Below are 12,500 nucleotides of genomic sequence, written 5' to 3' on the forward strand. Positions count from 1 at the left end.
AAGATGACCACCTGAAGCTGACATTTTCCAAATCACAATGAAGTGTGGCCAGATGGAGAGAGAACAGGAGAGGCTGAAAGAGAGAGTGAGAGATGAATGGAGAAAGAGATGAGGAGACAGCTATGATAAACAAACTGGTTGAAAGGTGTGTGTTTCTGAAGGGCAGCAAGAGAGTGAGAGACAGAGTGAGAGACAAAGTGAGAGACAGAGCGAGAGACAGAGCAAGAGAGCGAGAGAGCGAGAGAGAGAGTGAGAGAGAGAAAGAAAGTGTGAGGAAGAAGGAGATAGAGGGAGAGAGGGATGATAAACAGGTGGGAGAGAGAGGAAGACAGAGAGAGAGACAGAAGGTAAGCAGGAATGAGCGTGAGTGAGGGAATGAGTGAGAGAGAGACAGACAGAGCAAGAGAGAGTGAAGGAGAGAGAGAGAGAAAGGGAGAGTGAGAGACAGAGGGCGAGCAGGAACGAGTGTGAGTGAGGGCGGGCGATGGCAGCCAGCTGCAGCCATGCGATACGGGCAGAGCAGACACTGGGAACTGCGCAGATATCACGGCTGACATTTTGGGCTCGGCTACCCCCCACGGCCCCCTGGGATGCGGGCGCCAGCGCCAGTGTGCCCCTGTCAATCACCCCGCTCCCTGTCACTCTGCCGGCTGTCTGTCTGTCTGCCCCAGCCCATTATGGCGAAGCGGAGTGGGGTCGCACGCCAACGCCACCACTAGCATCGCCACCCCACGCCCGGACGCACGCCACTGGTCCCTATCTCCTCCTCTGTCCTCTCCCTCCTTTCTCTCTCTCTTCTCTCCTCTCTCCATCCTCTCCCTCGCTGACAGCCTGACCACAGAGACATGGGAGAGGGGAGGGGGAGAAAGAGAGAAAAGGGGGAGGTTGACGGACAAAGAGACAGGGAGGGAGAGAAGGGGGGAAAACAGAGAGGGGGATGAGGCTGTGATAGGGAGAAAGAAAGGTGGAGAATGAAGATAGGAAGGATGGACCTGAGTGAGAGACAAAATGGAGATTGAATGAGGCTGAATGTGAGAGGCAAATGGACAGGACGAAGGTTAGATGATATGACAGAGGAGAGAGAAAGGGGGAAGGATGGAGAGCAGAAAGAAGAGGCCAAGGTGGAAGACAGGGGAGGGATAAGGAAGATACACTCTACTCCCTCTCATCTTCTTCTCAACACCTCTAGTCCCCTAGACTCCCTCTCCCACTCCCTCCCTCCCCTCTCCTCCTAGACTCCCTCTCCTCCCTCCATCTCTCCCTCCGCCGAGGCCCTGTGTGCTGCTCACTCTATTGTGTCAGCCTTCAGAAGCTCTCAGTTTGAGTGGCAGGCCGTCACAGATCAGCTCCCTGCTAAAGCGGCCTGGCAGGCCGGGGTGACGGGCCAGGAAGGGATCTAAGTGGGTTTATCAGCGCTTCTTAACGCCTCTCCAGCTCCCTGACACAAAAGAGAGGGGTATTAAACATCTAAAGCAAACCAAAAAGCGTGAAAGCTCCTTATAGGGCCGTGGGATTGCGGATGTGACTGGAGTCTTAAAAAAAACACACACAACACCGACAGAGAGAGAGAGAGGTTGGAGAGAAAGAGAGAAAATAAATCAAATGTTTTTTCATCCTTGGGAGGAGGATAGGAGCATGGAGAGGGGGAAGGGCGGGAGAGGAGGAGAGTATTGTGGGGTATCGTTAGAATCAGAAGCCAAATCAAACCTCTACACAACAATGAGGCTGAAACGGCGGGGAAATCATCAAAGAGAAACACTGTAGACACAGAACACCATCCTTATTCTGAGTGTGTGCTATTTTTGTTATTTACAGTGTGTGTACATGAGTCAGCTGTATTTGAGTACATACAGTGTGGTATTCTGTGTATGTGTGTATAAATTAATGTCATGTCCTGACCATAGTAAGTTGTTATTTTCTATGGTAGAGTAGGTCAGGGCGTGACAAGGGGTGTTTGTCTATGTTTTGTATTTCTATGTTCAGTTTCTAGTTTTGTATTTCTATGTTGGTTCGGTTTGGGATGATCTCCAATTAGAGGCAACTGGTTGTCGTTGTCTCTAATTGGAGGTCATATTTAAGCTGATGTTTGTCCCACCTGTTTTTGTGGGTGATTATCTTTTGAGTAGTGTTTGTTTCTCTCTGCGTCACGGGTTTGTTGTTTTTGTTATTCTAGTTATTTGTGTATCGCAACGTTTCACGGAATAAATAAATATGTGGAACTACAACCTTGCTGCATTTTGGTCCGATCCTTTAGACAGCCGTGACAATGAAGGAATATTAAAGCCACAGCGTGTAATGTTTCCGTAATTTAATAATGATATATTAGATTTTTATTCGAAGATTTAACTTAATGAGATTAGTAAAAAAAATCTAAATTTAAAAAAAAAGGACTTTATCTTTACCACAGAAAAAAATCACCTAAAAATATTTTTCTTTTACTTTCGTTGTGACTGGGGTATTTGTAAACAAATTATTTCTAACTCCAAATCATGTTTTTTGCATTTGCTCCATTGTCGACGTCTTTCAAGTTTTGCACCAATTAAGTAGTGTATTAGTAGTGTATTAGTAGTGTGTATTAGTGTGTTCTGCACTGGGGGTGATTTGGATGTACACTGGGAGTGTGCGTGTACATGTGTGTGCCTATGTGTGTGTGTGTCTGTGTGTGTGTTTTTTTTAAATATTCCTCACTAGCAGTAACGTGTGTGTAGGTCAGAAGCCGGTGGGGGGGGGGGGGGGGGGGGGGTCTGTGTTTGAGACGCTACGTAAAAGGTCACTGTGGAGTTCAGTCACTGAGAATCAGTGTGTGTGTGGGTGTGTGTGCTCCCCCAGGGAGCGTGATCCAGGTGAGATGGCTGAGACAGGTGAATCAAGAGTGTGTGTCATAGAGCCGGGAGAGGAGAGAGAGAGAGAGAGAGAGAGAGGGAGAGAGGAAGAGGGAGAGAGAGAGAGGGAGAGTCTGATCTCATTCTGTTTTACGTCACACAGACATGCCCTCTGAAGACTGGGAAATGATATTACTGTCAGAGCGTCTGAAGCCTCACACTCACACTGCAGTTAACCTAGCAGCTACACTCAGCACAGCAGACTCAGTCAGTCAGTCTCTCTGTGTGTGCGTGTGTGTGCAGGTGCGAGTGTGGGCTGTTCGTGCACGTGTGGGCGTACGTTGAGGCCTTATCTGCGTGTTGTCTCAGACCTCTAAGATCTCTGTGATGAGCGGCTTTCCAGAGGCTTGGTAATCATATAATTAGCAGTGTAATTAGCACAATGGCTAATTGTTGCTTTGCTCAGGCTGCATGGGTCGGGATTACATGGTGACAAACCCACACTCCCTCGCGGGGACCACAACGGGCCATTCCTCCACCATGCCTCTCTCTCTCTCTCTCTCTCTGTGTCTCTCTCTCTCTCTCTCTCTCTCTGTGTCTCTCTCTCTCTCTCTCTCTCTCTCTCTCTCTCTCTCTGTGTCTCTCTGTCTCTCTCTCTGTGTCTCTCTCTCTCTCTCTCTCTCTCTCTCTCTGTGTGTCTCTCTCTCTCTCTCTCTCTCTCTCTCTCTCTCTGTCTCTCTCTCTCTCTGTCTCTCTCTCTCGCTCTCTCTCTGAGAGATAATATCTGTTAACAATCTCCTCACATTGCCTCACATCACATCCACAGACTCACTGATCTCTATGCCATCTGGATGATATAGTATAACTTACTATACATTTCTTGTGTCTCAGTTTATTGCTTTAAATGTGTTTGCTTGTACAGGATGTGCTACTGCAATCCAGCTTTTAGTTGCCATAGTACACATGAAATAAAACTCAACTCAAAGCTCAAGATGGTCTACATTGGTTGGGACTGCATCTGGGATTGCTTCTGCATTTCATAATGGTCTGTTGTTGGCACCCCAAGACTAACAACCAGACTAGACTAACCACCAATCCTATCAAATAAAGATGCAAGCCACATAGAGTTATCTCACGTACATTATACTGGTAGACAGATGAACGCTGTCAACTGAGCTGAAAACAAGTCAGAGAAAAGCTGAGGCTCAGGGGTTGTAGAGCAGAGCAGCAGGCCTTGGCTACAGCCCAGGTAGCACGCTAATTGTATTTGTCACACACACGCACACACACGAATAAAAGTCTCTCATAAACCTATTCAAATATTGACTGTTTTTAAACCCCCCCCCAAAAAAATCAATTAAGCAGATTATATTCGTCGGAAACAGGAGCTCTAGGTCTCACACTCCTAAACATAGGAACGCTCTAATCATGTGATGTCAGAGCTGTATTTCCACTCTATAGTACATCCTCAACAGGCGGGTTAAACGGCAACCACCAACCAATGGGAACGGAGAGGAGAACGTAAATGTAATGCAAATACAATATACCTGTATGATGAGGGTTATAGCAAGGAAACTACCACAGTGGTACAACGTAAACACGCAATATTTCGGTGTGCAATATTTCATGATTACAAAACGTTATTTGTGCCATCCATTACGTTTGAGATTCATTACCAAATATGCAATATTTTCAGAGTGTGAATTCATTTTCACCTCAAGTTAAGATGCTAGAAAAGTAATTAAACTTACAATTTAATGAAATCATGAAGCATACATGGAGTCACTAGAGATTGTGCATAAATTACTTCAATTAATCACACGGAGTCTGATTCAGATGGTAAAAGTTAGAGGATCTTCTCTCTGCTGTAGGGGGTATTGTGTGTATGTGTGTGTGTGTGTGTGTGTGTGTGTGTGTGTGTGTGTGTGTGTGTGTGTGTGTGTGTGTGTGTGTGTGTGTGTGTGTGTGTGTGCGTGTGCGTGCGCGTGTGCGTGTGTGTGCGTCTAGATGTATGTCTGTTTTTGGATGCGTGCGAGCATGTGTGTGTGCTTGCACCCATCCGTGCATGTGTGTGTGAGGGGTCAGGACAGTGAATGACGAGTGTGATGGGGTGCAAGGTTTGGTAAAGGGCCAGGTCTACAGGGGAGAAAGAGAGAGGCGACTTTAGAGAGAGGACACAGGATGTGCCACAGCCCCGCTCTCCCCTCCAGTCACCCCATGCTGTCATGGGATGTCGCCGCGGGTGACAGTTGCCCTAGCAACGCCTCGGTGCGAGGAGGCTGCATGCTCGGAGGGTTATGCAGAGCGGGGATGGGGTGATGGAGGTGGTACAAAAGGGTTGGGATGGGGAGGAGGCGAAGGTGCTAGGGGGGGGTCTGTACCAAAGAGGTAAACATCAACACACACTTTCTCTTTTTTCTCATCAACACTGGGCTTGATTAAAGCGCTAACGAAAAACTAAATGAGCCCTCATTTGCATATACATGCTGCGTAAAATTAAAAGTCATACTTTGGTGTGAATTTGCTTCGAACAGGGCCGTGGTAAATATATCCAATAACCACATCAAAAAAAGCGGAATAGTTTCTCTTTACTCTTGTTTCACATCAGTTTCCTACCGTGTTCTACAGACAGCGTACACTAAACCAACATATCACCACATAACATATAACCCCACCATAATGTATGCATATACAGTACGGATACAACAGAGGCACTGTTGGTGTTGTGTCTCTCTGTGCTCACAGCAGATGGAGTAGGTAATAGCTTCTCCTAACCACTGATATTGGGTCAGCGATTTTATCATCCCCCTGAAGGTTAGGATTAGGGATATGGTTATCTGACCCTAGATCAGTGGTTAAATATCCTACCTGAAGTGCAGTAGATACTCACCTCTGCTCTTTCTGCCAGGGTGTTCACCAGGGCAGCTCTGTCAGGGCGCCCCCTACTGTCTCTCAGGGTGAAGTGGCCCTCCAGGTTGCCTATCTGTTTGGATAGAGCACAGACATGTTACTGACACACACACACACACACACACACACACACACACACACACACACACACACACACACACACACACACACACACACACACAACAAAAAAACATACACCACACCATCAAACACTATGCTAGCACACGACTATAGTATCGCTCCATTCATGTCCAGTGCAGTCATACACAGTATGCCGTTTAGGACCTCTTTTCCGAAGTTGAGGTTACGTAGAGGGTAGGAGAGGTTTATGATTTGATTCCACCTGAGCTAAGTGGAGAAACGAGAGCATATCATGAAGATACCCTTTCGCAACCCTTGTGACCCCTTCCACAACATGATTTCTACATTTACCCTGACCATCTGTCTCTGTAGTGGAATTGCTCAATGAGGTACTGGTTCTAAAATCAAATAGCCCACATTTCATCTGGCCAAATCCCAGGCTTTTCATTTCCAAGCCTTATAAACTCAAACCTTTTGACTCGCCTGTGAGACCTAACTAAGTGAAATCTACTTTGTGGCAATTGTGTGCCTTGTACAAGAGGGGGTTGTGTATGTGGACTGTGTGTGTGTGTGTCTCCTGCTGATTCTATCTTCCTTCAGTTTCATTCTCTCCTATTCTCTGTCCCCAAGGTACATCAGGCCCGAGACTGCCGAGTAAATTGTCCCAAATTGAGTTCCTTTTCCTTGGCAGATACAGGCTACATCCCCACCGTTTAGAGAGAGAGGGAGAGGAAGATGGAGAGAGAGAGAAACAATATCACAGCACACGGTTACACGCTTAACAATTTCCTCTAATTTCTCTTTCTCTCCCCATCCCTTTTTCTTCAACATTTTTCTCCCTCCCAGATTTCCCTACTGCCTCTCTTTTTCTTCCCTCACACTATTCTCATCCTCCTCTCTCTATATATCACCCCCTACGTGCTCTCTTTATCTCCCACATCATGTATCATCTCAGCCTTCCCTTCCTCTGCTTTTTTTCTCCTCTTCAGTCAGTGTTCTCTACTCCCTGTTCTCTCTCTCCTCCTCCCTCCTGCCCTCCCAGGCTGGCTGTACTCAGTGACACACTACCCATCAGTGCAGACCCCCCGGGCAGCAGAGTCCCGCTCTGACAATAATCACACGGTAAGTTTATAATGCTGGCAGTCCTGAGCCCAGTTGAGCTGTACTGAGTCCATGCGACTCCCCTGGCTCCTGCACACTCCATTAAACTCAGTGGGAGGCAGGCTGGAAACAGGGACTACGGATGGAGCTGACTGGGGCTGGCGAGTGAACTGAGACTATAGGATGGGGATGACTAGGGCTGGGGATAGAATTGGGGATAAGAAATAGGGATAGGGATCAATGGGGACGGGGATAGAGTTGGGGGTGCGGATGGGGATAGGGACGGATGTGGATGGGGCTGGGTATGACTGGGGCTGGTGATAAGGTATAGAGCTGGGGTTCTGACTCAGGCTGGTGCTGTACTCAAACACACAACATGGAAGCCAACCTACATGACACAAAATGACTCTATCCATCTCCTGATGACACCCACCAAAACATCTCTACCCAATCCCGCCAAAGTCAACACTGCCACCCTGCCAGGGCAGGTTCAGCGGAGAACAATATGAGGACAATCAGAGTTAGAGTTGGTTTGGATCTTCCCCCTGCTAATGAAGGCACTTTGAAAAGGTAATCTAATTCTCCACCAGCAATTAAAGCGGGGAGAGACTTGTCACTATCAATTATCCACTCCCTCACTCATGTCCTCCGGTGTGGAAGTATAAGGCCTTTCTTACTCACCCACAGTATAAGGCCTGCCTTATACACACACACACGCACGCACGCACGCACACACACACACACACACACACACAGACACACACACACCAATGAGAGAGAACACTAATCATAGCAGACAAAGCCTCTGTCCATACAACCCTCTCTATGTGTTAACACGTCAACTTATCTCATCACCCATCAGCCAACGTATCAGTCCAGCTCCGGGTTGTGTTTTAGTATGGAGTCATCAAAATAATGTGTTGTCTCGATAGCTTGATATCGATAGCTCTATATCTTGAGTGGTATAAAGCAGTACAGTACAGGAGAGTCTAGGCCTGCATGGGTCCTTGATGTTTGTGTACCGTATATTAATACAACACGAGCTACATCCTTTGTTTTCATAGGGCGACAGCCAAGGACTGACCTCTGCCATCCAACCAACCTCTCAGCCTTCACCCTCTGATCCTAGTTTACAGAGGATACAGCTAATGCTGTGTGTAGAGCACTTCACCTCTCTCCCCTAGACCTGAGCTATGAAAGAAGCACCTATTTCTACCAGTCCCTCTTTAAGAGAGAAAGGAAAAAAATCTGAAGGAAAACATGTTGCTTTTTTAAAACCGGAAAAAAAATCACATTTTCATTTATGGCGCTGACCTTTTGCAATAAGGACCACCAAGGGGGAAAAAAATATTCACATTGCATAATGGCCAGAAAAGGGTATCCTTAATTGAGTGTGCGTCCGTCCTTAAGATATGCTCCTTAATGTGTGTGCATTAGTCAAAGCTTGAAGTCACTGCTCATCATATGTATCACAACATACAGGTGTAGGACCTTGATTTGATCACCCTGTCGCCTCATCGAATTTTTCTGCGCTATAGGAAATGCACACTTGTAGTGTATTCAAGGTTTAAAAAAGTCTTCTAAAGTTTGTAATTTCGACTTTAAAATGTCGGTCTTGATTTGCCCTAACGAAAAATGTATTAACCCTTACATGAATGTCCAATAATTATAATCCACACAATATATTCACATTTCCTGTTGCTGCAGGATTATTTTACTGCTACAACAACACTGGTCAAATTAAGATGCTATATCTGTACCATGCCACTGGCATGTTGTGACTATTATCGTTACCTGTCAATCAAAATCTGCACTATCCTCATGACTACACTACACCATCTAACCTTTTACCTTTCACTGCAGTGGCCTGAATCAAGTGTTTCTTGGTAGTCTAAAACAAATCAACTTTGAAACAAAAGTATACAGCTCACACACGTGGGCTTAAATAAAAGAAGACACCTGTAACATGCCAGATAAAGAGTTGAAAGTTTATTCCATTTTGAGTTTGCATTCAATATTACACTTTATATACATCACTGAAGACTGACATATAACAAAACCGCTTGACATAGAAACACTGGATTTTCGGCAGGTTTTTATTAATCCTGAAATTATGAAATATATTAATAACATTCCACCCATGAGGCCACTAGAGGGCAATTTGATTATTTGAGTGCAGGAAGGGCTACAAGTCAATGTCTTTGAGTTAACAGGTCACAATACACTAATGCGTAGCATCTGTGACTTTATAGCTATGCCTGCCTCCATTCTAAGTCTGCGTCCCAAATGGCACCCCATTCCCTCTATATTGCATTCATTTTGACCAGAGTCATATGGACCCTGATCAAAATTAGTGCAGTATAAAGGGAATAGGGATGCATCCTATGTCTGCCATAGTATGGGTTTAAACAGCTCTCTGGCACATCTATCAAACAAGCCGCATGAGCCGCTCCCACTGACAGCCTCCGATAGACAGAGGAAGGGAGGGGACGGCGCGGAAGAATAACAAAAACAAACAGAGACATCAAGAGTCACTGAGGCAGTGTGCAAGAGCCACGTGTGGCGGGCCCACCCTATGGAGAGAGAGACAGCTGGTGTGTATGCTTACTGCTCTACGGGGGTTTGGGCCTGTGGAAGCCAGTAGAAGCCATAACTAAGAGATACGACCAGGCTCTTGGATGGGGTAGGTTGGGTGAGCAGTGATGTCTTGTTGGCTTCAGGGTTGGTAGAGAAATCTGGGCTATGTAGTTGGACAAAGGTGTTTTAGATGAAAGTCTGCTCTGCTGTAACACATAGGGAAGGGTAGTACCGCGGTAGCGGTTTTGAAACCTCTTTTTATCGCCCGCTAATCTAGAGTCCTCCTCACACTGCTTATCCAAAGTGGTGAAATATTCATTCATTTCTGCCTGTGGTTGGATGAACAATAAACAATGAGCGGAGGAAGACAGCATACTACCTTACACTGACCAATCTGAATAGAGTTCCATTAACAACGCTAATACACTGACCAATCAAAAACACAGAATGACCTACATGATTAACCCACCAACGAATCAAAATGAGCATTACATGACTTTTACACCGCACAGTAAAAAAAAAAAATCTTTAATCTAACAAAAATAAAGGATTTAGTAAAGTTAGTGTATGTCTTAGTTTTCAGTGCATTTATTTTTTGTCTAATTTCTTCCAATATCACCATTATCTACAGAAGCTATAACAATGCTAAAACCCCTACGCTAAAAGGTCTTTACAGCAATATCTCTCATTGCAAGTCTATTTCCACATAGCCTAAGTGCATTGTGTGAGTAAATGTGTTTGTGTGTTTCTCTCTCTCTCCCATCCCCTCCCTCTCTCTCTCTCTTTCCCTCTCTCCTCTCTCTCCTTTTCCCTTTCTTCCTCTCTCCTCTCCTTTCTCCATTTCAATATTGAAGAGAGTTTTATTAAAGGCTGGACTCGGGGGTGCTGAGGCGTTCTCAGTCATTTTCCTACAAAGCGCTTTAATCCATCACACGGCCAACATGTGGCCTTTGCAGCCATACATAATCTCAGCCTGGAGATAGAGAGGAGAGAGAGAGAGAAAGAGCACCCAACATAATTTCTGCTCTCCTCCTTCTCGTCCTTCATTTCTTCCTGGCATTCCCACCTGGAAGGGAGAAACTGGCATCGACATCTTCCATAGTCAGAGACTACTCTTTGCATCTTTTTGTGTCTGTCTGTTTTTCCTCCCTGTTTTTATGGCTGAGAGTGAGGCATGAGTAGGACAGGTAGGAGAGGAGTTAAGAATGAGTAGAATCAAAATAAACACAGTGCCTTTTATAGTGTGCAGCTGGTGCTGCGGTGCCCACCCTCCTGCCATGGCTATCACCTGCCTCCATTACGCACACACACACAGAGAAAGAGAGAGAGAGAGAGAGAGAGAGAGAGAGAGAGAGAGAGAGAGAGAGAGGAGTGAACCCTCAGCCCTCTAACTAATGGAATGGGGCCTCACTCCTAGCCATTAGAGTATTGGTGTTCCTCCCTGTGCCCCTAAGTGCCCTGCACAAAGAGCAAAGAGAGGGAGAGGACACAGGAGAGAGGGAGGGGTGATTGGAGGAGGGGGAGGAAAGAGAGGTGTGTCTTGGAGTCTCTTCCATGCCATAGAGAAACCTGGTCATTGCATTTCAGCCACCATGCATATGAACACATCGGGAATGGGGATCGTTCAGAAGACTTACAAGACTTACACTGACATGAAACCTTTATAGAATATATTTATTTGTGTGTTTACCAGCATTTTCTAATAATTTAGCCAGATACTGTCAATATTGTATCTGCCTCAGCACATGTAAGCAGCATTTACTTTTGTCTGCAGTACGCATTTTACATGTCCTGGTTTGATATTGCACGCTCGCTCGGTTCGCTGGTCAGTCTGTAACTCGCAGGTTTGTATCTTTTGTTGAAAGGATATTGAGATTCTAAACGAGGTACAGTAAGCCCTGTTCAAAGGTAGTTTTAAGCGTGTATGACAGCCGAGTTGACTGATCTCTGAGCCCTCTGATTTCATTTAGCCCAGTAAATCCAGTTCTCTACATCAATTACATGTGCTTTACTCAGATATGAAAACACACCTCAGGAGTACATGTATGACTGGTAGAGAGAGACAGGTGGAAGGTAGGGTATGTCTAAAATAGGCATGGGAGGGGGGGATTGAATCTCTTGATGAGCTGATACAATGTCCACAGACACTAACACAAGCTGTGCTGTGGTAATGTTATGGTAATGTTATGGTAATGATATGGTAATCTGGCGGCAGTATTCCACATCACTAGAGAGAGGGGAATTCTGGGAGGCCTTTCACCACTGGGTGGAGTGGAGGGACTTCCTGGTCTCAGAGTACACAACAACAACAACACACACACACCACACACACCCACAGGCACACACACACACACACACACACACACCACACGCACCCACCCACACGCGTGCACACACACACACACACACACACACACACACACACACACACACACACACACACACACACACACACACACACACACACACACACACACACACGGTCATATATACTACTATCACATATACACACTATATAGAGTCAGTAAATCAAATAGGGCATAACATGATACGACACATTTGCAAATACACATGCAGAATGCATTTGCGTATGTGAGTGCGAGGGCTCTTAAGCCTGTACAGTATTTTGAGTCAGTCTGATGTTCTGTGTAATAAAATGAGCATGAAGAGATTAAGGGGAGTATGTGTGCGCATGACAAGCCTTCACACCTGCCGGGGGCCATGAGATGTGTGTGTGTGTGTGTGTGTGTGTGAAGTGGTTGAGAACGATCCTGTTGTTTTCCATGTCTGAAACCTCACACCAGTTATGTCTGCTATTTACCTACCCTGTCTGAGCGTGCTCTTGTCACACACACACACACACACAAAGGGCTACACAACACAACTATAAACAATGGACTGCAACCATATACTGCATGGGTTTGGAAGAGTACCTGTATCACATATTCGGACAATAGTCCGTCCTGAGTACACACAAACACATGCATGAGGGAGTTTATGATACTACAA

The 12,500-nt window shown here is 45.8% G+C and overlaps 1 protein-coding gene across 1 annotated transcript in view; it reads right to left on the reverse strand.

Annotated features, from left to right (window-relative positions):
* Window positions 1-12,500, reverse strand: part of LOC115176990 (neuroendocrine convertase 1-like) — a gene marked incomplete at its 3' end in the record, with an annotated part of 115,080 nt that overhangs the window by 83,005 nt on the left and 19,575 nt on the right. Inside the window, exon 4 of the mRNA XM_029737416.1 lies at window positions 5,713-5,805. Coding sequence (XP_029593276.1) covers window positions 5,713-5,805 — 93 coding nt within the window. The remainder of the gene's footprint in view (window positions 1-5,712; window positions 5,806-12,500) is intronic.

The sequence above is a fragment of the Salmo trutta genome, chromosome 37 (genome assembly GCF_901001165.1).
Source record: "Salmo trutta chromosome 37, fSalTru1.1, whole genome shotgun sequence".
Classification (NCBI taxonomy): Eukaryota; Metazoa; Chordata; class Actinopteri; order Salmoniformes; family Salmonidae; genus Salmo; species Salmo trutta.